The 24869-nt window shown below is 48.9% G+C and overlaps 1 protein-coding gene across 4 annotated transcripts; it reads left to right on the top strand.

The window, feature by feature from the left end:
* Nucleotides 1-2169: 2169 nt before the first annotated feature.
* Nucleotides 2170-24508, top strand: ATXN7L2 (ataxin 7 like 2). 4 transcript variants are annotated; one of them, XM_028733879.2, is made up of 11 exons: nt 2174-2417; nt 6125-6193; nt 8506-8610; nt 10732-10936; nt 12202-12500; nt 13476-13558; nt 16030-16274; nt 16777-16969; nt 17524-17645; nt 20281-21160; nt 24362-24508. In XM_028733879.2, exons 1-11 carry the CDS (start codon nt 2276-2278, stop codon nt 24374-24376), a joined length of 2358 nt encoding a protein of 785 aa, XP_028589712.2. In that variant the 5' UTR covers nt 2174-2275; the 3' UTR covers nt 24377-24508. The 4 variants fall into 4 exon arrangements, with proteins under 4 accessions (XP_077784967.1, XP_028589712.2, XP_077784968.1 ...); XM_077928842.1 differs by lacking the exon at nt 2174-2417 and adding an exon at nt 3791-3811; XM_077928841.1 differs by lacking the exon at nt 8506-8610 and having other exon boundaries at nt 2170-2417.
* Nucleotides 24509-24869: the final 361 nt, after the last annotated feature.

The raw sequence follows: 24869 nt of genomic DNA, 5'->3' as shown, positions 1-24869 counted from the left end.
GCGTGTTTTTACATGAGTAGAATGTGCCCTTTTATTTAAAATGCATCCCTTGGTTATTTGTGGGGCATAGGAATTCGTTCATTCTTCCCCCCACCCCAAAAAATATAGTCTGGCCCCCCACAAGGTCTGAGGGACAGTAAACCCGCCTCCTGCTGAAAAAGTTTGCTGACCCCTGCTCTATCCACACCTCTCCAGCTCCCAGCAACATAATTCACCTGCCATATATAAGCTGTCTTGCACAGGGACTTTTACACTACCATGTACTGTGTGGCGCCAGCATGTCCCCAGCATGTTTATGTGTGGGAGAGAGAACTGCATGTCTACAACATATATTTTATGTTGCATATATCTTTACCCTCCTGGTGTGAAGAAATGCAAGACATTTTTATGGCTAAAGGAGTCCTATGAGAGGAAGGAAGCATATTCTAAGCTCAGAATTACTAGAAAAGGACTGAAAACAAAGCAGCCAGCTATTACGTATCTGTATTTCAAACAGTGTACAGTTCTGATGGTCCCATCTCAAAACGTAAATCCTAGAGCTAGGACAGATACAGAAAAGATACCTAAAACAAGTGATTGACCATCACTTTCATGAGGAAAGGCTGTAGTGCCTGGGTATTTTGGGTTTATGAAGAGGGGGAAGTGACTGGAGTTGGGTGGTGGGCGCATGATTCTATCATTATTCATGATGTAGGGAAAGTGGATTGAGAGCAGTTTTTTCTCTTTGAGAGGAACTTCAAACAGTACATGGTTAAAATTATAGAATTCACTCCCATAAGATGTAGTGATGGCTTTAAATGAGGGCATAGAGAAATTGAATTATGGTGCTGGAGGAGATTCTTGAGAGTCCCATGGACTGCAAGAAGATCAAACGTATCCATTCTTCAGGAAATCAGCCCTGAGGGCTCACTGGAAGGACAGATCCTGAAGCTGAGGCTCCAATACTTTGGCCACCTCATGAGAAGAGAAGACTCCCTGGAAAAGACCCTGATGTTGGGAAAGATGGAGGGCACAAGGAGAAGGGGACGACAGAGGACGAGATGGCTGGATAGTGTCTTCAAAGCTACCAGCATGAGTTTGACCAAACTGCGGGAGGCAGTGGAAGACAGAAGTGCCTGGCGTGCTCTGGTCCATGGGGTCACAAAGAGTCGGACACGACTAAACAAAAATTTGTGGAGGAAATCAGCCATTCATTGCTACTAACCATAATGGCTTTATATTGTCTCCAGAGTTGGGAATGGTATGTTCCTGTATACCAGCTTCTGGAAATCACAAGTGAGGAGAGTGTTCAGCTTGCAGCCCTCCCTTCTGGTCAGCTAGCATGAGAAGAAAACATTGGCCTAGTAGATGGACCTTCGGACCAATCCAGTAGCGGAGTTAGGTTCTTACTGCTAGAAAATGCGGCCATACAACAGTGGTTGGCAGTAGATTCATTTCAAGCCAGACAAAATGGGTACAGACGACTCTCAACTTACGTAAGGGTTGCATTCTGGGGCAAGTGCATAAAGCTAAAATCACATGTAGTCAAAACACATTGGGTTCAATGGTGGGTGGGGCTTGCCAAAGTCATTTCCCCCACCCCCTTTTATAATTTTTATGCCAAGCGTGTAAAGCTGAATGCACGCAAGTTAAATGCGTGCAAGAGTTACCCTGCACTTCTCACAATGCATAAACAAACAAAAGCCGCGTCCTCCAGATGGAGAAATGGCTACTAGCTTACATAGCTTTAAAGGGATTTGATTAACTCGGTAGGGCTCTGCTATTAGCTAACTACCGACCGCTAGAAGAACAGTCTCTTGACTTCTAGCAGCTAGCGGAACCTCCAGGGTCAGAGGCAGTGCATCGGAGTCCTGCCCTCATCAGCTGGATAGCTCCGTGGATTAGCGTGTGATGCTGTTCATGCCCGGCAGGCACTTGGCAGCCGCTGGGGGCAGCGACGCCAGACTGCGAGACCCTTCGGTCTGCTCCATTTGGCTTTTATTCTGTATTTCTCGGGGCGAGACTCCCGCGTAGGCTCAGAAGCCCGGGCATCAACTCGGGGCGTTTTCTGCTCCCGGTCCTGTTAAAATGGCTGGCGGCGGAGGACGGCGGGAAGGCCGAGGAAGGGAGGCAAGGATTCGAACCTGCTACTCTCGCGCCCCTGGCCTTTCTCGGACATGCGCAGAGCCAGCGCGCCGCGGGTTGCGAGGACTACGTTTCCCGTGGTGCGCGGAGCGCGGGGCGCCTGCGCACTGGGCCGCGGCCAGCGGGGAGGGCTGCGCGTTCCCGTGCGGTGATGGCGGTGCGTGGACGCGCGGCGGTGGTAGCAGCAGCAGCAATGGCTGCTGTGGATCGGCGGCTGCCGAATCTCGATGACTTCGCGGGGCAGAGCTGGAGCGCCTGGGTGGAGAGGGCCGGGCCGCCCGCTGCCGAGACAGGTGAGCGCGCCCGCCCTGCCCGCGGGCCCCGAGGCGGCGGCAGGCGGCGGGGAGCAGGGGACTCTCCGTCGCCGTTTCTGCTGCCGCCGCCGCCGCCGCCGCCGTCGAGCTTCCTCCCTCCCTCGCCTCCCCTCCTCCTCCCGCGCCCCCTCCCTCACCCCGCCCGCCCCAAACAAAGGAGCCGCCGGGTCCTAGCGCCGCCTTGCTTCCCGCCCGATGGAGCCTACCTTCCTTTTCCTGCCGCTTCGACCGGGTTTCCTAGGATCTCTCGATCCCCCTAATGGGATCCCCTCTCCCCCAGCCTGATTTCACCAGGGGCATGTTGTGATCAAGGCAGGATCTTTGTCCCACGCGTTTCCCAGCTCCTTAGGTGCTTCTCGTTCCTACTTTGATCCCTTATTACACGAGCATGGTTTTTCGATTTTTTAAAAAAAGCCATATTCGCAAGATTCCCCGGACTTTTGATCTCTTCTGTCATCGAGCCCACGATTGTCTCCGAAACATGCTATGTAAAGGCTGCGTGACTTGTCTGTTTATAATTTATTTATTACATAGTGATCTCACCAGGTTTCCTAACATTTGCGCCTTGACTCTCGTGCACCTCGAGCCCTCATGTCGACTGCTTCCATTTCACCTGGGCATTCTTTCTTCCTGATCTCCACATATTCACTTTTTCTGTTTTCCCCAAATAATATGCACTTTTGAGGTGTCGCTGGAACACTTGTGGGCAGCAAGCGTTCTTGATCTGTGATTCCCTGGATAGTATGATATCCCTGATGGGTCTTGATCATCTTCTGGGTGACCCCTGAGCACTTTCCTTTTTCTCTTCCTCCCCCCGCCCCCTTTAACCACATTTTCACATCAGTCTTTACAGTTTTCCTCAACTGATTCCTTTCAAAGTGCTTCCCCCAGCTGTGCTGCATTTCTGGATTTCCTCTTCTTGAAGTTGTTCCATTTCCATTAGGATCTGTGCCTAGGCCTTTGAAACTGGTCCCCGCCCATCCATCTGCTTTGCCTTCCTTATATCTTCTCTTCTGTACATGAAGCTCTTTTTGTTTTGCACTGTTGACCTGGCCACTCAGTTTACCACTTGCTAGGATTTCCCCTTTTCTCTTGAAAAACTGCACACCCTCCTCCCTGACATCCTGATTTGGCATCCCTATGCTCCTCCCCCCCCCTTCTGTCTTGTCCCTTGCTCTGTTGCCCTCCTTTACTAAGGGGGTGGTGGTATATCTGTATGAAAATGGTGGATGGATGGATTGGCCCCTTGTGATTTTTGCCCTTGGAATCCTAGAAACCGCTCGGGAGCACCTCCCTAGAATGTTTGACTTTCTCAAGTGCAGCCTGATGGCAGACTCTAGAAGGGGCGGTGAGACTCAACGGAGCTGTCCCTGGTGATGCTTTTTATATTGTTGAGCTTCTCCCATCCCCCTCCATTATCTTCCCCTTTGCACTTGATATAGTTAGTGCTTCGTATGTTTCCTCATCTACTTCCAGCTCCAACAGAGTTTACATAATGACTCCTGTGTTTTCAGGGATTTAAGAAGCAGGTTGTAAATTGTCCTTTCCAGACAGCTTCCTGTTGCTGTCTGAATGGATTGTTTTTATTTATTTATTGCTAATAGATATGGAATGGTAAGGATTTCGTAGATGGGGGGAGAGCTTGCTTAGTTTCCACCTTTTGCCCCCACCCTGTCTCTTGACAGGTTGTGGTATGGGATTAATTGTATGTGCGTTTTAATTCAGTTAGGGTTTTTTTCTGGTTTTTTTTTAAGAGAGAGGGAGATTAATGTTCTTGGTGTCAATGCAATTTTTAAAATAAAAAAAAACGCACAGCTATTTTGGATTTCCGTTTTGTATTTTGATGCTGAAACAGTTGATGCATTGTAACAGGTACATCTTGTCTTTGTGAGGGCACCATGTGGTGTGAAATCTATTAAATGCAAGTGGAGTATCATGTCATGGTTAAAGCACAGGAGTCAGGACTTTGGGGACCAGCTCTGCTACTTGCTTTCACACTGTTAATTTGGAGACAAATCAGCCCCTTGTGCCAGATCCCTCCCCACAATTGGTAGTATTTGATCTGCATCGCAAGGAGTTTGCAGGCATTTCATGAATGTCTGTGAGCTTCAGGTCGATGCGCAGACAGAAGGAGTTACGGCAGCCTTTGCCAACCTGATGCCCTCCAGATTTTTGGCCTACAACTCCCATCAGCCCCAGACTACACAGGGAGTTGTAGTCCAAAAATCTGGAGGGTACCAGGTTGGTGAAAGCTGAATGGGGGGGGGGGGGAAACATTAGTTCTGAATCCCATGTGTTTGATTTCTTATATGCATGTTGGGATTAGGTTACAAACCACATCATTCTAGGCATTTGCTTACACACACAAACACAGCATAATAAGAAAATGGTTCTGCTATAATGAAAAGCTTGTCAACATTAACATGTTTCCAGGGAAATATCACTGATGTTGTGATCGAAACTATAATATAATTTGGCATTGGCAAGGATTTGGCTTCCAGAACTGAAAACCAGGGGTATCTCTTTAACTCAGAATTTGGTGATTCCGTTTCAAAGTCCATCTTGGGGTGTCTTTCTTTGAAGCTTTGTGTTCCCAACTAGCAGAGCAGAAAAGCTCATGTAAAAGGTATATGGAATAGAAAGAGCTGTCTCTCATCCCCTGTCATGCAAGTATGCCCCCTTTCTGCGTGCATATACACCTGGGCATGTACAGAATTCTGGTGGGCCGTGGATATTTGAATGCCACCCTTTGAAATGGGAAAACAAGAGTTTGTAAAGCAGCTAGTCTCAAGTGGAGTTGAGAGAGCCACATTTCTACCCTGCACATTGTATTTTGGAAAGGAGTCAGGGGATGGTGCTGTGTGCTTGTCATTGTCTTCCAAACACCTCTTGATTGATACGGATTGGCAGAGCAGTTCTGCTGAAGCAGCAGGCAGTGGAGTCTGAGACTCAGCAAGTCCACTACTGTATGTTTGCAGAAGCCCTGGAACATCTGCCATGTTAGCTGAACTGATTCTTAGGGATCCTTGTTCTCTTGGCAACTTTTAAGACCTGGAGTTTTAGGGCAAATGGAAATGACTGTTCTTAATCTGCTCCCCTATGAAACTCATTGAGTGACCTTGGGCACGTTGCATGCTTGGCCTAACCTTTTTTCGCAGGGCTGTTGTGAGGATAAAATAGAATACCCCTGCAAATACCTCCTCAAAGCCTGTATACATGTATAGTAAAAAATTTCAAAGAGGGGTCAGGACCATGCATGCTATGTTTATTCTTATGGGGTTTCGAAGAGGGGAAATCCTGACCTACAGATTTACTGGTCCTAGTGTCCTGTCTGCTGTGGCTTGCAGATGGATCTTCTCTGTTCTGGGTCACAATGTGACCTACATAACACTACATGACAAGTTTGAGGAAGCTGCGACTGGAATAGATGCTTTTCCTGAGCTCTTTTCAAGCCTATTAAGGCCTGCAGTCCTAAGCATGCTTACTTCCTAGTAAGTCTCATTGCATTCAGGTTGATTTGCTTCTATGTAAGCGTTACTTTGAATCATGTGGTGGTGGTGGTGGGAGAGAATGATTCATCTTAATGTGTCTAGATGTCATGGGTTCTCAATAGCTTTGTTGGATGATGGATCTGCAAAGGGTTATTAGTGTTGCTGATGGGATTTCTTTTTCTATGTATCTATTAGGGTCTGATGTGGAAGAAAACGGTAGGAATGGGAGCAAGAAGCTGGATGCAATGACCCTCATTAAAGAAGGTAAGAACAGACTTCTTTGAGTCTGACTTGAGTTGTAGAGACCTCTGCCCTGTGTCTGGTGAATGCTTTGCAGAAGAGAGAAGTGCAAGGGCAGCTGGGAGTTCTGTGTGTGTGTGTGTGTGTGTGTGTGTGTGTGTGTGTCTGGTGTAGCAGTCATTGCATTCTCACACAGCAAGTGACCCTTAGATGAAAGCATCCTGACAAAAGCAGAAGACAACTATCCCTTTTGATAGCTGCATTCGCACACGCCACCAAGGGCTGGCATTCTGGCCCCAAGAGCTAGTCTGGCTATACCTTACTTGAGCACAAAACCTTGACTGGGTCTTGGAATATGATGGATGAAGTCTCTCGTAGTTCATCAGGAAATTCATACTTTTCCAAGCTTAGACTTGAATACATTGCATCTTCCATGACCTATGAATGAGTCTGTGGACTTTGCCTTGAGTCCTGTCGTGCTCCTCTGCAGCCCTGTCCCATACCCAACATTTAGTTATAGGGATTTAGCAAGCGTTTCGGGATAACCGAAAGCTGCGGAACTTTCACATACATGTTTCTTTGCTTTGAGACCCCTTTGCCTCCATGGTTTCTAGCAACATGATGTTAAGAGACGTCCACAACAAAAGGCCCTTGGCTTTCCACCCCTTCCTGCCCACAGCCTCCCTCCTGATCAGCCCATATGACTTAGACCACAGCATGTCACAAAAAGCAGCCAGAGCAATAGCTGCTGATGGACTCATGCAAATGAGCCATGTTTCTGTCTGTGCCGCACCGGCCAAATTTTTTCCTGAGCTGGAATATCAGCCGTGCTCTGGCCACTAGCAAAACATGCTCACCAGCTCATCGCAAAGAAAGGATTCCAGGTGCGACTCCAATATAGTAGGATGGGTGAAGATGTGCTGACTCTCTCCATTCCACTCTCTTTCTCTCTCTCAATGATTGTTAGGGGGGAAAGACCCTGAGTCACCATCTGTCTATCCTCAATCAAGAGATCAGAAAGTCTCTTCTCTCTCTGTGTGTGTTTCTCAGACAAGTCTTGGGTGGTGGGGGCAGGGTGGAGACTCAAATGGAAGGTCCTGCTTGCAGCAGAAGGTAAGAAGGGTCGACTTCCCCAAGGATATCAGGTCTTTTGTGGGACCCCTGCATGGTGGCCTGTATTTTTCCTAAATCAAATCGGTCACACTAACTCCCTCCCTGGGCTTTTTCAGCAGAGCCCTTGGAAATGTGAGCTGCCACCTGTCCTCTCCACTGAGCTCCCCAGCCAGAGTTTCCAGATGAGCTTCTGCTGGGCTTTCGTCCTGCTCTTTTCTGCGCTCACTCTCAGCCCATAGTTAGTTTGAGCCTTGCCCCTCCCCTCCTCTCCCGACAGCTCCCCTCCCCTGCCCTGCTGCCCTCGGTCTTTTTTCATTGCTTCCCAGCCTGTCTGTGTCTCTTTGTTTTCCCTTTTTTCTGCCACCCCAGCTGTGCTAGGAGGTGGGGCTGCCTCCTGACAAAGTTGGAGCGTGTGACGGCCCCATCACCCAAGGATAAGCGATTGTTCTGCTGCCTTTTTGTGTGTGTTGCTAAAATGTGAGCCCACGTCTCAGGCCTGGGAGAAGTGGGCTGTGCCTGAACCAGCAGGCTGGATGGGGGAGGCTGCCTTGCCCAGTGGCTGTTCTCTGAACTAGACAGCCATTTGCGCAGATAAGTCTTGACATAAGTCACATGTAAAATAATTGTGTATATCTTTGCTTGTGCAGCTCTGTGCCATTGGAGCGTTGGGCTGCCAGTCAAGCGGTTCCCCCAATTCACATCTAGGTGCTGCATTGGCTCCGTAATATACTACATGCTCTGCTCTTATAAGAGCCCAGTATGAAACTCCTTGTATCTGTGCTTGAAGAATCTTGGGGAGGCTGCCAAAGAGGGCTTTGTTTGATGGAACAATGGTCTAAGTCTGTATAAAAGCTCCTTCTGGCATTATGAATGGATGACCTGCTTTGCAGTCAGTGTCTCCTTGATCTTTCAATCCTGCATGACAAGCAGCCTGGTACTTATTCCCAGTTTGCAGCTGGGAAAACTGAGGATGGAAGTGTGAGGCATGCTTCGTGCCACCCCACCAGACAGTTGTGGCAGGGGCGCAAACATGTGCCTCTCAGCTCTCTTCCTTTCTAAGCTACCTGGCGGACTTTTCTTCTTGTTCCATCTTTTGTCAGAATTAATGGTGGGGTGTTGTTACCGCTATTATTTGAAGTGTTTCTGAGCCTGAAGAACAGACAAAGTTTCACGGGGCTTCTTCCAGGGTGCTCTCTCATCACTCGCCTCTCTTGTCCTTTCAGACATGTCTATCTTTGGTCACTGCCCAGCTCACGATGAGTTCTACCTGGTGGTGTGTAACCACTGTGGCCAAGTGGTCAAACCTCAAGCCTTTCAGAAGCACTGCGGTAAGCGAAGCAGCCAAAAACTGCCAGTTGAATTTCTGTGGCCTCTGGATGGAGAGCTGTGAATTAGGGCTGCTTGCTGCCGCCTCAGGCACCGGCCCAGTGGGTGGTGCCTGGGCTTGAAAGGCCCTTTTCTGTTTTCCTCCTGAAAATGGGGGGCGGGGTGGGGGAAGAGGAAGGTCGTCTTCCCTTGAATTTCTTTTCAACCAGCGAGGAAGCCGCTGCGAGGGCAGCAAGCAGCCCGAGAGACGGAAAGGCAGAATTCTGGTCATGTTAGGGTCGCTTCCGATGTCACAACTTTGCCCTTTGGGGAGAGAATGCGGGGAGGCAGTTAGGAAAGGGTCGTACACACATCAGGTAACATCAGAATGGAGAGACACTTGAGCTGCGGGCAAGAGCCCTAGCTCACAGGTAGAGCAGCTGCTTTGCCTGCTGAGCAGGTTCAGTCCCTAGCATCTCCAGGTAGGGCTGTGAGAGTCGCCTACCTGAAATTCCAGGGATCTGCTACCAGTCAGTGTTGACCATTCACAGCTAGATGGGCCTTTGGTTTGACTTGGTATGAGGTGATTTCCTACGTTCCTGTGATGTCCCATCTCAAAAGGAGACGGGCCATAACTGAGTGGCTCAGCTTATGCTTTGGGGAGAACGTCTCAAATTGAACCTCTGGTTGACTCAGCCTTCCCCAACTCGGCGCCCCCTGGATGTTTTAGCATAGCACTCCCATCGGGGGAGCGGGCACAGAAAGGAACCTGTCAAGAGGGCACTGACTTGGGGAAGGCTGCCATAAAGGGTAACAGGTACAGGATCTGGCAAAGATATCTCTGCCTGAAAACCATTGCCCTGCAGATGGGTCATTTCTGCTCTAAATGGACCGTTTGTTCCTTCTCTCCTCCATCCCATCCTCCCAACAGACTTCTCTCCCTTCAGCCTTTACACTAGTGACTTAGGCCCAGCCGTTTTCTAGCTGCTTCTCCTCCCAAGTTCTTAAAGCACAACGAAGGAAATCTAACATTAAGCAACCTCCTCTCGCCACCATCTGTGAATGATTTGTCCGTATCCAGACTTTTTCCTTTGGCCTGGTGCCCTGGGGCGGGGGGGGGAGAGCAGTAATCTCGCTGGGATTGTCCAAGGCCATCCGCCTGCCTTTGAAAGGGGTTGTAGAGCAAGAAGTGGGGAGAGCTGAGGGGCTGGAGATGGACTGCTTTAGCGACTCACCCTATGGAGCGGGGAGGGGGGGGCAATGTACAGTCTGACCTCCTGCCAAGGAACCTGCAAAGAGGGTGGGGTAGGCTGGTATTTGTATCCCAGGGCATGGCTTGAAGGTGCAGATGCCACAGCTGTTACTTACAGGTCTAGGCCTGGTGAACACCTGGATGAGGGAACCCTATCCACACCATCTTGGAATTCCATCATGGGAGAAGAAGCAGGATATAAATGATCTGTTTTTATTTTATTTGCCTCCACAACTTCCCTTGGGCTTTCTGAATCAGGCCTCGAGGAACAGAATAGCAACACATAGATGGTGGTGACAGCTAAGATTAGGCAGATTTCCAGCTGGTCCTGATTGCCCCCTTTTGGCCCCTGTGCCTACTTCCTGGTGATTGACTATGAATCAGGTTATGGGCCTCCCTAAGTGGGAAATGGCTATATGAGAGAGTAGCTGCTCTCTTTGGAGCAGGTCTTGGAAGGATGTATTTTTGGAGCCCGCCTCTCACAGTTCTGTGGTGCAGAAAGGATTAGTTCCAAAATGCATGACTTGGTAAATTGGAGCTAGGAAGCTCTAACTGTGAAGTTCTGGATGTAGCCACTAACTTTGGTTCAGCAAGTTCTCAACAGAAAGGAGAGACGGAGGTGTGGATACAGTTTTCTAATAACAGTATGGGGCTTCTGGAGCATTGCCCATGAAACCTTAAGGGGATCACAAATTTGGCACTGAGCACCATTTGAATAGTAAACCTCCAAATTTCGTATTAGAATAAAATCCATAAATTGGGTGCTTTTGCTTCCCATTTCTGTACTCCAGGCCAGTACTTGCCATTTGCAGTATGATGGCTGCCATCCAGATTCCCGCATTGGCTAGTTGATTGCAATATTTTCAGTAACAGCATCTTAATTCCCACCTAGAGAGACGACATGGACCTCCCAGCAAGCTCTATGGCCGGGTGCAGACCTCTTCAAATTTACAAAAGTGCCATGCGGTCAATGGGCGGTCCCTTGCCAGTGGAGGTCACGGATCCACCAAGTCCTGGCGGGAGAGGTCCCAGGGCTCCTTCAGTCAAGCCCAGCACACGCCAGAGAGGACAGACAAGATGTCAAAGGACAACCTCTGGTAAGGAGGGGTTGGGTTTGTTGGTAGGGGACCTTTCGGAGCTTTAGGATACAGAGCACAGCCCAACCAATTCTACTTGGGCTGTATGGAATCTCACTCCATTGCTTTTGGGGGAAGCATCCCAGTGCTGTGCTTACTGGGGTGACTGGGGGAGAGGTAATGGAGAAATTGTGCCCTTCAGAATGGCAGGTGCAACCTGCTGTAATTCTCCATTTTGTAAGATGGTACGGGGAATCTACATGCAGCTCTAGGGATACTAAAGTTTTATTATCTAGGGATGCTAAAGTTTTACTTTTTGTTCTTTGTATAAAAAGATAAGGGCTAAATTAACCTCTAGACCTGTGAAGCTAGAAGTAGTTTTTAATGTGTGTGTGTGTGCACAGACACATAGATGGGTCTGAATGAATTCTATTACTGAGGTTATATTTGGGGAGTGTTTTTATGGATTTTGATAAGTTTCATCTGGTTATTTTATTTATTTGTTTGTATTAAAATGCCTTCTCCTAGACAGTTACAACTTCACTAAAAATTGCAACAATAAATAACAAATTCAACAAAAAAGAATCTGAAAAGCAAGAGAAGGGATATAATCTGTTTCCCCCGATTTGATGTCCCCTTGATGGTTTTAGTCACTTTTAGTGACTCTAGGTTTGTTGTGGAAAGCAGGGCAGAATTAAGCAAACTTAACTAGTTTATTATAGGGTTGGGTCTTGCTACTGAGGGAACTGCAGTCTATTTCTAGAGACTCATGAGGTCAGATGGCCACCACAGTGGAGTAATCCTGGTTTAAAGGCTGCACTAAAGTTGAAAGGAGCCCCCTTCAATGCCCACTACTGGGGCATCCTTGCCGATGTTAGTGGAAGATGATCTGAAGGCACTTCAGAGTTTGCTTTCTTCATCTTGGTCTGTTGCTGATGGCCAGACACATTGTTGTTGCAGGACACTGGGAAGACCTGTGAGATTTGGCTGTTGGTGCCTTCCAAGATTCATATGGTACCAGTGTGGAAACTGCACCTGCTCTTTTCTTGTCTTTGCCTCTCCTTTTATTCACTCTGTCTGTTTGGCTGGTATCTTAAGGCTCCAGTTTTCATGTTTGGAGCATCAGCCCAGCTTCTTCTAATGTTCCTCCAGACACTGTGTTAGTAGTGTAGCTAGAACCCAATACAATGAAGACGTCGTAAGAGTGTCACCTTGGTCAACTGAAGTGGGAGATGACCAATTTTTCCGATGTTTCTGACTTGTGGCTCTGCTTTGCTCTCTTCCAGTTTGTTTGTGCCTGTTGTGAACCTAGAGAAGATCTCCAGCCTTCCGAAGTCAGACAGCGATGGGATCAAGGCCCCCCCAAAGCTTTCTGATGCTGCCACCCCTAGACAGTCTTCTGCCAGCTCAAAAGAGATGCTGGGCAAGCCCTCCTTAGTGGCGTCACCGAAAGAACCCCTGACGTCAGCCAAGGCCAGTGGCAACTCCAACATAGCCGCTGACGGCTTGAGCAGGAAAATGGAGAATGCTCCTGCCTTGGGAGAGAAAGAGACTGGTGCTGTGAAATCTCTGAAGAAGATGCCGCGTGAGTATCCTGTAGCTGGAGGCAACATAGCACATAGCCAAGGCATAGGGGGTTCCTTCCTGTATTCCATTTCACAGCAGAGCAGGCCTGGCTTCTGATATCGCCAAACTGTTTGGTAGCATTTCTGCACACGACATTATCTCCAAATTTCCCAAATTCTGGAAGAGTGGGCATCAAAGGGAATACTGCCTGGGCACGCCACACCCCAAAATCCAGGTTCTTCTGAGCTTCCGCTGGGAGAAACGGTGGTTTACTCCCCAGAGAGGTATTTGAAGACTAGGATAGAACATTTGCATTGGACTCTGAAGTGCACCAGACTCATATCTCTGGATTCTTTTATCTGGAGCATGCTTTTGATTGATCTCCCTTGTTGGGTGGGCTACTTCGTTGGGTGCATACAGCGGGGGAAAGGGTTAGCAGAAAGCCAAGCTGCCAGCTTGATAGTCTCTGCCCAGGTGAGATCCCTCTCTTGACCAGGTTTGTGCACTTGGCCTCCAGATGACTGGGAAGAAGGGGAGCACTGTGCATAATCTGCGACTTGGGGCTCAGTTGACCAAGGGAGACAGGAAGAGGAGTTTCCTGCCATCTTTTTTTTTCTTCTTACGACCCCAAAGTATTTGTCTTCTCAGGACAATAAATGCTGAATAAGAAGAGAGCCACCCACATCGAAGTAGTGATTGCTAAAGACAGAGCACCTCACAGGATGCCCATAAAATAAAATTAAAAAGCAGCAGGAAAAGAATTATTGTTGGACTAATAACCTGTTTGTGCTATTCTGACAGCAGGTGTCAAGAGCTCCTTGAAATATGGAGTTTTTGAACAAGGGCTTCCTTGAATGATGAGAGGGAAACTGAGGCACGGGAAGGGGGAAGGCATAAAACCAGGCCTCAAGAAACATAGGAGGGGGGGGGCAGAATGAGTGTCTCGCCTTCTGTTTTCCCGTCTGCATCTTAATTCTGTGTTTTGCTCCCACAGGGAAAGAATGTGACCTAAACAGGCAGTGTGGGGTGGTGAACCCGGAAACCAAGAAGGTTTGCACTCGGTTACTGACCTGCAAGGTATGATGCTTCATGTGATGAAATTGGCATGAAATGGGGGCAAAAGAGTAGTTCAGCATAAGAAAGAGTTTTGACCAGCCTTTGCTCCCCCCCGCAATTGGGCCTGTTCATTTGCCTGACAAAGGCGCCTTTCCATTTGCTAAATCTGGAAATTTGGAAGGCAAAAGGTTGTCCATGCTCAGAAAGGCATCACCTGTTCAGTGGTGGAAAGAGGCCCCTTCTGTGTGTGTGCTTCGTAGTGTTCCCCTCCCTGGTCAACACACCTTGCTGGAGTGCCCGTGGTCAGGGGTGGAGGAAGGGGTGTGTGGTGGGGGCGGTTCACCCCGGGTGTCACCACTCAGAGGGGTGACAAAATGCTGGGCGGCACTCACTGCGGGGCCTGCAGGCTCCTCGCTGCCCCAAACTGTCCGCCCGCCACCTCTCCCTCAGCTGTAGGGCGGCTGAGTGGGAGGAGACAGGCAGACTCCTCAGAGGCCCCGCAAAGCTTCCTGCCCCAGCTCGCCTCGCCCCGTGGGCGGCTGGCTCTGCCCCTTGGCGCAGGGCACGTGCACCGCCCCAGGCGCCCGATCAGCTTGCTCCGCCACTGCCTGTGGTTTTCCAAGGTAGAGAGGCCTTTCTGCATAGCCCGTCCCCTGCTGCAAGCATAGCTTCAGTTCTGGGTGTTGATGTTCATCATGTTGTTGGGCTGTGGCTCCCACCACACTGGCTGGAGCTGATGGGAGTTGCAGTTCAAGAACATCTGGAGGCCACAAAGTTGGCTGCCCTTGGTCTGCCAGCTTTATTCAGGTTCCTGAGCCCTATTGGCTGCCTACCATCCTCTTAAGACTGTTGTGAGTTGCTGGAAGCAAGTTGCCAATGAAGGAATTTTGCATTTGCAAGAAGGCTAGTGTGTGCTGCGATACGGCTTACCTGTTGCTGCGCCATCAACATCAGTCTGCCAACACAGATGCCTGCTTTGTGGCTTTGTGTCTGGCTGCTGTCAGGCATAGGAGCAAGACTAGGTTCTAAAAGAAAAGAAGAAGAAGTGGTCACTCTATCAAGTGGAAGCTCCTGACTCTCACTGGCAGGTGTGGGGAACCTTTGCCAGATATTTCTGAACTACAATTCCCATCATCCCTGGCCATTGGCCATGCTTGCTAGGGCTTGCTAGGGCTGGTGGGCTGATGGGAACTGTAGTTAAGCAGTGTCCCAACACCTGCTCTGTAGAAAAGTTCAAGTGGAAAATACTTTGCTATAAACCCAGGGATAGGGAATCTATGGCCCTTTAGCTATTGCTGGACTTCAGCTCCCTTCATCCCTGGCCACTGGCTGTGTTGTCTGAGGCTAATGGGAGTTGGAGTCCAACAACAACTGGAGGATGCCTGGTTGGGGAAGAGTCACCTAGGGCATAATCTGCTGGAAAACTCTTAAATAAATGGGAGCTGTGCCAGAGCACTGAGGATGGTCTTGCTCAGCTCCTGTACATTGCAATAAAGCGTGCTCAGGAGAATTTCCCCTGGGGGAATTGTGCCTCTCATCTCTCTCTGGAAGGCAGCCAGGTATCAGATATAGGTGGAAAACTTTGTAGCTTCAAGTTAACTTGTTTGAGGTAGTCTTAAGGCTCCATATAGACAGCTTTGTATTCTCACAGCCAGCTACCCAGTGTGAAGAATCGGAACTGGGGTTTCTCTGTTCCGAACATTCAGGACACTTGATTCAGGCAGAGGGGATATTGGGTGGGCAGTTTGAGATACATGCTATAATGAAGCATTACTAGTAAAATCCAGGCATAGCAGAAGTTGTAGCCAGGACAGCAAAACACAAGCAAGCTAAACACAGTGTGTCAAGTCATCCCCATGACAACACAGGGTAATTTCACAGTGTGCTTTTGCTGCAGCCACTGTAAATAATGTTAACCTTTTTGATGATCAGCTGCCTTCTACCCATAAGTCAGATTTATTCCAGGTGGGCCTGTTTAAAATCCAATTTAATAACTGTATGAGCTCTTGTTTTCTGCCCAGTGGTTCATCCAGCACTTGTCTAAGAGCCAGCCGCTTGAATTTATTGAAATGTTCAGTGGTTGAGAGCACCAGTTTCCCCATTGTAGCACCTTAGTGATCACGTGGGAAATTTCTTATTCGAAAGCCACCCACCATGTGACAGTCTCTCCCATCCCCCGTCAGAGCTTGCCTTCTCATAAAATAGGCTTGGAAATGGACTTCTTCTCTGAGGTTGTTGCTTTTGTCATGCTCTGGTCCAGTGCTATTATTCTAGAAAAAGAGGTGCCAGAACTCACCACGAACACCTGCCTTGTTCTCTTATCATGGCAAAGGTGCTCACCTGAGACGTGCTGGAACTGAGTTCCGGCAAGTTCCAGCTGAAAAAAGCCCTGTTCTTGTCACACCTCCATAAGTGAGTGTCGTGAAGTCCTGTAGCAGTGGATGTGCTTGTCGCTTGTCAGCTGATGCCTCTAACCATTCTCTGTGCCTCAGATCCATTCTGTCCACCAGCGCCGTGAGGTGCAGGGCCGCGCCAAGGACTTTGACGTCTTAGTGGCCGAGCTGAAGGCCAATGCCAGGAAAGGCGAGTCCCCCAAAGACAAGAGCCCAGTGAGGAAGGAAGCGCCTTCTGAACGACTCTCGCAGGACTCCTCGTTACTCTCACAGCCATCACTGGTCCTGCCCAACGCCTCTCTTTGCCGAATAAAGCAACCCTACTCCCACTGTGCACTTTCCAGGTAAAACAAGGGCAGATAGTGTCCCAGGTAAAGCACGGGAAGGAAGTTGACTGTGAAGTTTTCTAATCAAAGTTGCCTGGGAGATTTTTTGGCTCAACCACAGATGTGGACAGGACCTCAGAAAAGGTAGCACTGTACCACCTTCTGTACCACTGCAAAAGCAGACTGTATCCACAGATACTCGGTATCTACTATATGTTTTTGAAGTGGTTTGTTAGCCATGCATTTGGATACTTCTTAAGATATAACCAGTTTTCGTACAATAGTTCCTGCGATCAAGGAGATGGCTTTTGTTTATGTTTGGATACAGTGGGGTGCCATTTTGAATCAAAATGGCAGACTGAATCTTTCAAAACTGCACTAATTTTGAAGTTTCTTAGAATTCCTTAGCAGCAAGGGACATATGGCTGCTAGTCCTAGTAAGGAAGCCAGTAATATCTCTGCCACAGATTCAGGAAACTCTCCCCTTGAAGAGGGCTTTAACCTCCTGTGTTGCTTTTAGGTCTAGAGTTTCCTCAGAGAGTGAGCCCGATGACCTGCCTACCACCTCTAGCGAAGTCGACCACGGGCTCTACCCTTTTCCAGCACCCAAGAGCACCGGCCGGGTTTCGAGCGAGGAGAGTGAGGATGACGCAGTGGATGATTCCCGCAAGGTGGACTGCCATTATGCAACGCGGTCGCCACGCCCCCAGGCGGTAAGTGCCAGGCTAAAACTGGTGTGGCTCTGTGAAATGGGTCCTTTACACCTTTGGAGAAAAACGCTTACCCCAAGTCTTGCAAGAAGAATGCCAAGGGGAGGGGAATGTCGGGTGCTTGGACAAATGAAGCTGCTTTTATACCGAGTGAGATCACTGGTCTATCTGACCCAATGACATTTAGTAGCCGTTCTCAAAGGCGCCAAGAAGATGTATTCCTGAGTTCTGAGATCTCTTTAACTGGATACACCAAGGTCTAAATTCTGTGACCTTACACATGCAAAACAAATCCTCTGCTACTTACCTATGGGTTCAGTCCAGGATTAGGTCAGTTGCCCTTGTTCTGTTGATATCAATGAGACCCAGGTGTGAAGGGGGGGGGTGTGGCGATGTTTTGCCTTCCTTTGCTCAGGAGATGAGGTGGGCAGAAGAAACAACTCTCTTGGTGTTAGCATCCCATCCCCATTTGAAAGAGGTTTCAGAATGTGCCGTTTGCGTGATTGAATATTCTTAATGCCTTTTATCCCTGCTTCCATCTCCTCTCCCCACAACAGTTCTGCACTTTCGGAAGCAGGTTGGTGAGCCCTGGATGTTACGTCTTCAGTCGACGGCTGGATCGGTTCTGCTCTGCACTCAGTTCCATGCTAGAAAGACATCTCAGCTCACACATGTGGAAGTAAGTAATCCTAGGGGGAAGTAGAGAAAATCCTGTGATGAATGATGGCATATTAATGCCCCTTGCAAACAGCTGAAGATGGGCATGTGTGTTGCCCTTGTTTGCACTTAACACTAAGCTATGGCTGATTAAAACTGGGTTTATTAAACCATGGTTTGTTTAACAACAACAACAACAACAACAACAACAACAATTTATTTATATATGATCATCCGAACTCTGCCCAGCAGCTTAACTATTGCTTGTTTACTGCCAACATGTCTGAAGCCATGGTTTGTTATTGGCTTATGAACCTTGGTTTGTTTTAGCAATGGCTTGGTGTTACTGTGAACCCTTCTGAACCATGGTTTGTTTCACCACCCCACCTCGGGACGCTCTAAAGTCCTCTGAGGCAAAAGCAACTGGAAAACAAACCAAATTTCAGAGAAACAAGTTTGTATGATTGTTTGCGGGTCAACTCCCGATTGCCTCCTGCTATCTTCCCGACACTTGACATTGCTGCTGTTTACCAGGACATAGCAGGGTAGCGGTGAGGTCTAAATATATTTAGAATGGAGGCTGCAAAACATAGTGTTTTGATGAGATGTGGTATTTTGTTGGAGTGTGGTCCCCCCCCAACCTTTGCGTGTCTGTCCCATGTGTTTATCCTTTTTTCTGTTCCGATAGGCACTCCAGATGCTGTTAGATTCAAATTCCCATTACCTCCTGACCATAGGCCACACTGTCTGGATCAGACAGGAGTTACGGAGTCCAACACCACCTAGAAGTTCCCATCCTTGTGTTCAGAAATCTAATCCCCCTGTTACGGAATCAACTGACCTAGTTGATTCAGAAATTGAGATCTCCTTCCTTTTATAACCTGACTTTGCATCAGATTATCAGGCTGGTTCATACTAAAACAATGAAGTAGCCAGTTCATAAAGAGCTAAGAACAGCAACTTTATAAATCAACATTAAAAAATGGATGGTATTCCAAGGGTTAAAAGGGGGGTTGCTGGCACTTCTGATCCATGCCGCCTGCCAAGCCCCGTGCGCTCTTGTTCGCAAACCCTGACAATCATCAGGGCTTGCAAAAAGCCACACACAGGGCTTTGAAGCCACAACAACCAGCCAACTGTCGGGGCTTCAAAGCAGCTCGCGCAGTCTGCTTATGCCTGTCTCGTTTTAATTTCAAACCACGCAGGTGAAAATGGGTCACCTGCCATTACCGAGGTGTCAGGTGACTGACAGACGGTTGGCCCCATGGGTGTAGGGGTGAGGGAGATAAGGGTCCAGCCCATTCCTGCATCCTGGGCAGTATTTAGAGATACAGCAACATAGGGACCTGCCTTACATAGAGGCAGAATCCTGGGCTGATCTCGCCTGGTATAGCACTCTGCACTGATTGGCTGCCTTAGTCCTTCGGGGTTTCAGGCAGGGCTGTTTCCTAGATGGCAAGGATTGGACCTGGGACCGTGCAGACCATGGTGTCTGCCACTGAGCTTCAATGGCCCTTTCTCTCGGGCTTTAGAGCTACAGCAAAAGAGCACTCAGTCTCTTCAGAGGCTTTTTTGAACCATTCACTATCACCCACGCTCAGGGTTTGTTTGTCCTGGTAGTGGAGGACGATTTGCCTGAGGTTTGTCACCCTTGGTAAATGTTCATCCGTCTCCCAGCTGCATTCCACATGGAACTTGCTGGAGCAGTGGAAGTGACAGATTGGGTGTTTGCATTTCCTGCATTTTTCCCATTCCTTATCTCTTCGGCAGAAGTGGTGCCTAGAGAAGGGACATCTGGACCCTTGGCAATAGCTTAACGACTGCATTCGTATCCCCCTCCTTTTTCTCCAAGGAGTTCAAATGAGAAACAACAGCATTCTTCTTGTGTGGTTGGCGGCGGGGAGATGGGAATGTAGAAAGCCTCCCCCCCCCGCCCAGCCAGATCCTATGTTACTTTACTAAGAAGGAAGCCCCACTGTGCTCACTGTGACTTCCTCCAAAATAAGCGAGCCTATGCTTGCAGCTGAACTCCACGTTTGACATCCCTCCTCCTGCAAATGGACGTAAAATGTGGATGTGCTTTTAAGCACCTATTAAGCACCCGTGTAAAAAAGAGCAGCGCATGCAATTATGTTCCCAGTCCACAGCTTTGCCATCAATCACTCTGCACACGGTTGCCGAGAGAAGCATTGCGTTCCTCCGGCTGACCTCGTAGTCGTGGTTTTTTGTCGGGGCTTTTGGTCCCCCTCGTCTCCAGCAGGTGGCGCTGGGCTGTCGGGTTTGACGCCGCCGCATCCTTTATGGATGGCTGCACTCATCTGAACAAAGGGAAAACAAACACCCAGGTTCTGGCGAAGGGGAAAGAGGAGGGCGGGTGGTGGCTGTCTGGGTGCGTGTGTTTGCAGGTGTCGACGTAAGGGGTTTAGAACGGGATAGCAACCCGAGCCAAAGAGGGAGGCTTTGGATTTGAGAGCGGCAGGGTGCGACGTCATATCTGGAACCTGAAAAAACAAGGGAGCCCATGAGGATTCTGGTTTTACGATCCAGCATGGAGGGCAAAAGGAACAAGAGCTGAGGGTTGGAGGGGTTTTTCCAAAGTCAGGTCTTCTTAACTCTCTCTCTCCCCCCCCTCCCCGCCTTTTTATTGGCCCAACCAGAAGGATCCCTCCTGCTGCTGACCATCCAATTCTGTCCACACCACCCCCTGTTCTTCTGGGCTTCTCCACATCCAGCACTTCTCAGAACTGCAGCTCCTCCCTGGTGTGCAGCCTCCCCCACAGCCTCCCGGGCAGGACCTCGGTGTCTTGCGCGGCTTCAGCCACCGTGGCCTCCAGGGACAGCCGCAGCCACCACAGCGTGAACTATGCAGTGGGGTCGCCCCACGCTGCAGCCGCCTGCAGCCAGTCGGACTGCATGGGCGGGAGCCAGTCCATCACCTCCCCACTCCCGGCCAACACCCCTTCGCCGTCCTTCAGCAAGTTGCCTTTGACCAAGGCCAGCAAGTCCTCCAAAGCCAAGGAGGCGGCGGCTGGCGGCGCGGAGCCAGAGGCCTTGGCCCGGAAACGCAAGCAGTCTCCCGGGGCCCCCGCTAGCCCTCCGTACAAACAGACCTGTTTCCTCGATCTGGGCAAGAGCAAGGCAGCTGGCTGCCAGGTCTCCCACCCGCCCGCCAAGGCCAAGCCATCCATGATCTCCTCCTCCTCGACTCTTTCCCTGAATGGAACCGTCTCGGCCGGAGCCAGGATTAAGAGGGTCAGCCATCTGGACTGCAGGGCTCCCGGCCACGTCCCAGTCAAAGCGTCGCAGCTGGAGAACCGGGCCTCCTCGCTGAATGGGCCAAAGGCACTGCAAGCCAACTGCATCTCGGATGAGGAGGCCAAGCGACGCAAGAATACAGCCACCTACTGTAGGCCGATGAAGGCCAGGCACTCCCCCTCCCCCTTGCCTTCCTCTTCCTCCTCTGACTTGGGTGGCTCTGTCCGAAGGAAGAAGCCAGTTGTCTCCTTGGGATTTGAGGAGAAGCAGAACACAATGAAGGTACGTTCTTTGCACATTCTTCTTCTTCCTCCTCCTCCCCCCCCTCCTCCTCCTCCTCCTCCTCTTCTTCTTCTTCTTCTTCTTCTTCTTCTTCTTCTTCTTCTTCTTCTTCTTCTTCCTTTATCTCTCAGCTTTTCCACCAAGGAGCTCAACATAGTTCTCTCCTTCCTCATTTCATGCCCACAACAACTCTCTGAGGTAGGTTAGGCTGAGAGACAGTGACTGACCCATGGTCAGTGAGTTTCATGACTGAGTGGGGGATTTGAACCCTGGTCTCTGAGGCCCCAGTCCGACACTCTAACCACCACCCCACACTGGATCTTCTGCCTCCAAAGGATTGTGTCGGCTGCCTTTTCTCCCTCGCCAGAGTTTTGACACAAAGTCTGCACACGGGTTTACTGCCGCAAGGTTGACTGCTTCATAACTCCATGACATGGCATGTAATGGTCCCCAGAAGCTAATAAATTTATAGCAACAAACACACGCACCAACTCTGTTGTAGTCCATATGATAAGTTTTGGGTAGTGTTCAAGAGAGTGCGTTTAAAATGGTGTTGGGTAAGGAATGTTCAGCAGTGACATTTTGTTGTGTCATGCTCCCTTTTGTAGCTTGTTGGCTAACATCCTCCTTATGGGGTCTATGGCAGATAGTTCGAAGGAAATGTTGGCCCAGTGTGCAGCCGCTGTGTGGAAAAGTCAAGGTCCTTCTTAGAGCTCCTTAGGAAAGGTGTCATAGATACAATTGCCAGTATTGTAACGCCTTTATAAAGATCTATGGTGTGACCACATTTGGGGTGAATGGTGGAAGAGTCAGCATAGACAAAAGGAAGTACAGTTTATCATAAACAGGATAATTAGCTGCCTCAATATTTGATGCCAGTCAACTTTGATGGCTAGAAGCAGGTTTTGTTCAAATACATGGAGATAAGGTTTCCAGTGGCTTCTACTCAGCATGACTTTGTAGTTCCTCCTTCCTCGGAAGCCCATTTGCTGGGGAACAGGATTGCAAAGTGGCTATATTGTTCCCCTGTTCCGCTTATGGATTTCCCATAGGCATCTACGTGGCCATTGTAGGAAACTGGGCAGCTAGGCTAGATAGCTGTCTGATCTAGCAAAGCTGCTCTTGTGTTCTTACAATTTCTACAGCTGTATCCTGGTGTGTGTGAGAGAGAGCAGTGCCTCAGTCAATTAAACCTTCAATTGATTGATCAGTGAGGGCCAATTTCCATCTGTGGGTCTGAGATCTAAGTGCCCAGGGATGTTGTATATGCATATGTTTGTGGTTGCTTTGATTCAGGTGTGGTGGTGGAACAGGGGGTGAAAAATAAACCATTAAAGGCAGGCTTTCCTATCAGTGAGCTTAAGTTTTGCTTTATTAGATTATATGGCACTTAATAAATTTCTATACCACTGAGAAACAAACCTGTCTCAGCAGTTATCTCATACTTCATTCATTTATTAATACATGCATCTAATATTGCTTCATGGAAACATAATTAAATTTAAATAAATTTGCAATCAGCTAAAAGGCAAATGATTGATTTAGCATTATTTCATTGGTGGACCAGTTCTGATTTTTATCAAAGCCTTAGGAATGAGGCCACTCGTATCCTATGTAAAAAATAAATAAATGCATGGTAAGTGAGTTGATGCTTTTATTCAGCTAATTTGAAATACTAGAAGTATTCAAGTTGCATAGAAGGCCTTTTAACTGCTTGGGCAGAGGGTGGAGAAGAGAAATAATATATTAGCTAAGAGTGACACCTTTCCTCCACTTCTTTAGTCTTAAGCAGCTTCCTAGCATGTAGATGCACTGATTTAGCTTTACCTGCTGAATAAATTCTTGCTAAGCTGCAGTTAAAGGACACAGATCTCCTGGGCGGGGGTGGGGAGCGGAGGGAAAGATGGCAAACCCCAGCTAGGAGCACTTTTAAGATAAAGGGTAGAAATGTTTAGGAAGGAGATACGATAATTATATTGGGGCTATTTGGGTTTTGCTCAGAGGGACAGTTTCCACGAATTCCCCAAAATGAAACTGTAGTGATGGAGGGAAGTACAAAGCAAAGCACGAGAACACAGGAGCCCTGCTGGATCAGACTAAAGGCCGATCTGGTCCAGCGCTCCGTTCTCATAGTAACCAGCCAGATGCCTCTGAGAAGCCCACAGGCAGGTTGTGAGCACAGCAGCCTTCTCCTGCGCTTGTTTACCAAGGAGCGGAATTCAGAGGCGTAAGACTTTCAATCCCAGAGGTAGCCCAGAGCTCCAATTCTTAGCAGGCATGACCAAGGTTGTTGTCCCTGGTATCTAGCAGCTAGCAAGAAATTACCCCTGAAGGCAAGTTTCCACTGGACTGAGAACTGTTGATAAAACTATGGATGAAGAACGTGTGGCCTTCCAGATGTTGTTGGACAACTCCACATCGGCCCAAGCCAGCATGGCCCAGCGGTTGGGGATGATGGGATCTGGAGTCCACCAACATCTGGAGGGCCACACAGTCCCTATCCCTGCTGTTGAAGGGTCACCCTCCATGAATTTGTCTAGCAGGAGGCTGTAGCAGCCTCTGGCCTTTCTAGTTCCCTCAGGCATCGCTCACTTGGCTTTATGCAGCCAGGTGGGGAGGAGCTGCTGAGAGATCACTCGCATGCCATTGTGATGCATCTTAAAATGGGACTCTGCTTTGATTCATTCTTGCAGAACCCTGGATATCACATGGGATGATAGGCTCCATTTGCATTATCTGTGGAACGGTAATTTCCAAGTTCCTTTATTAGAACCTCGGCACATCTAACCCTGCACCCGCTGCATCAGGCCAAAGGCTCATCTAGTTCAGCATCCTATTCTCACAGGGGCCAACCAGATGCCTGTGGGAAGCCCACAAACAGGGCTTGAGCACAGCAGTATTCTCCCCACTTGTGATTCCCAGAAACTGGTTCTCGGTGGCGCCCTGTCTTTGACAGTGGAGGGGGGCAACATAGCTCCCATGGTGCCGTGCAATCCCATACAAAGCTCTTTCCCCCAATTAATAAAAGGTTGCCATGTCAAATACCCCTCTAATGAAGTTAGAAGCATGGCTGCTGCTCTTTGTGATTTCAGATAGGTGCTGGTTGCAGCCCTGGCTGTAATAGACACTTTGCTGCGAATGGTGCTACATAAACTGTCACCCTCCGCACTGACACCCTCTCTTCTCTCTTCTCTTTTGCAGTCAAAAGCGCATTAACAGCAAGTGCCTGCATTCTGCAGAAGGAGCCAACAGCCTGAGAACTCTGCCCTGGGGTCCGACTCAAAGCCTCTTTGCTTTTTTTATAACTTTATAGTATTTTTTTAAAGGAAAAAAAAACCCTCTAAAATACCTCAAGACTCCTCCTGTTCTTTTCCTGCTTAATTTTTTTTTTTAAGGGGCTGGGTGGGATGTGAAGGAGGAGAGAGGGAAAACACAAGGGAAACTGATAGAAATGCAGCCAACATGCGGCTTGTAAATGCGGTTGCAGGTGGAATGGCTGGGAGCCATTTCAATGCCTATAATGAAATGGGGATGTTTTCTGGCAATGTGGTTGTTCAAAGATAAATGTGTGTTCCATGAGATGGCGAAGGCAGGGTGGGAGACCAACTCTGAAAGGCTCTGTGAGGCCATGCAGACACCCTTTGCAATCTGCTCAGGGGGGCCAGGGGACATTAACCCAGCTCTTCACATGCTCCTGGATGGTGATTGC

This window comes from Podarcis muralis, chromosome 5 (genome assembly GCF_964188315.1).
Source record: "Podarcis muralis chromosome 5, rPodMur119.hap1.1, whole genome shotgun sequence".
Lineage (NCBI taxonomy): Eukaryota > Metazoa > Chordata > Lepidosauria > Squamata > Lacertidae > Podarcis > Podarcis muralis.
Note: the sequence above shows the minus strand (reverse complement) of the source record. Positions and strands in the feature narration are given on the sequence as shown.

Excerpts from the sequence above, each read along its gene's own strand:
- ATXN7L2 (XM_028733879.2), top strand. The coding sequence starts at position 2,276 with ATGGCGGTGCGTGGACGCGCGGCGGTGGTAGCAGCAGCAGCAATGGCT. Across the intron at positions 12,501-13,475 it reads ATCTCTGAAGAAGATGCCGC|GGAAAGAATGTGACCTAAAC; the intron begins GTGAGTATCCTG and ends TTGCTCCCACAG. Across the intron at positions 17,646-20,280 it reads CTCAGCTCACACATGTGGAA|AAGGATCCCTCCTGCTGCTG; the intron begins GTAAGTAATCCT and ends TGGCCCAACCAG.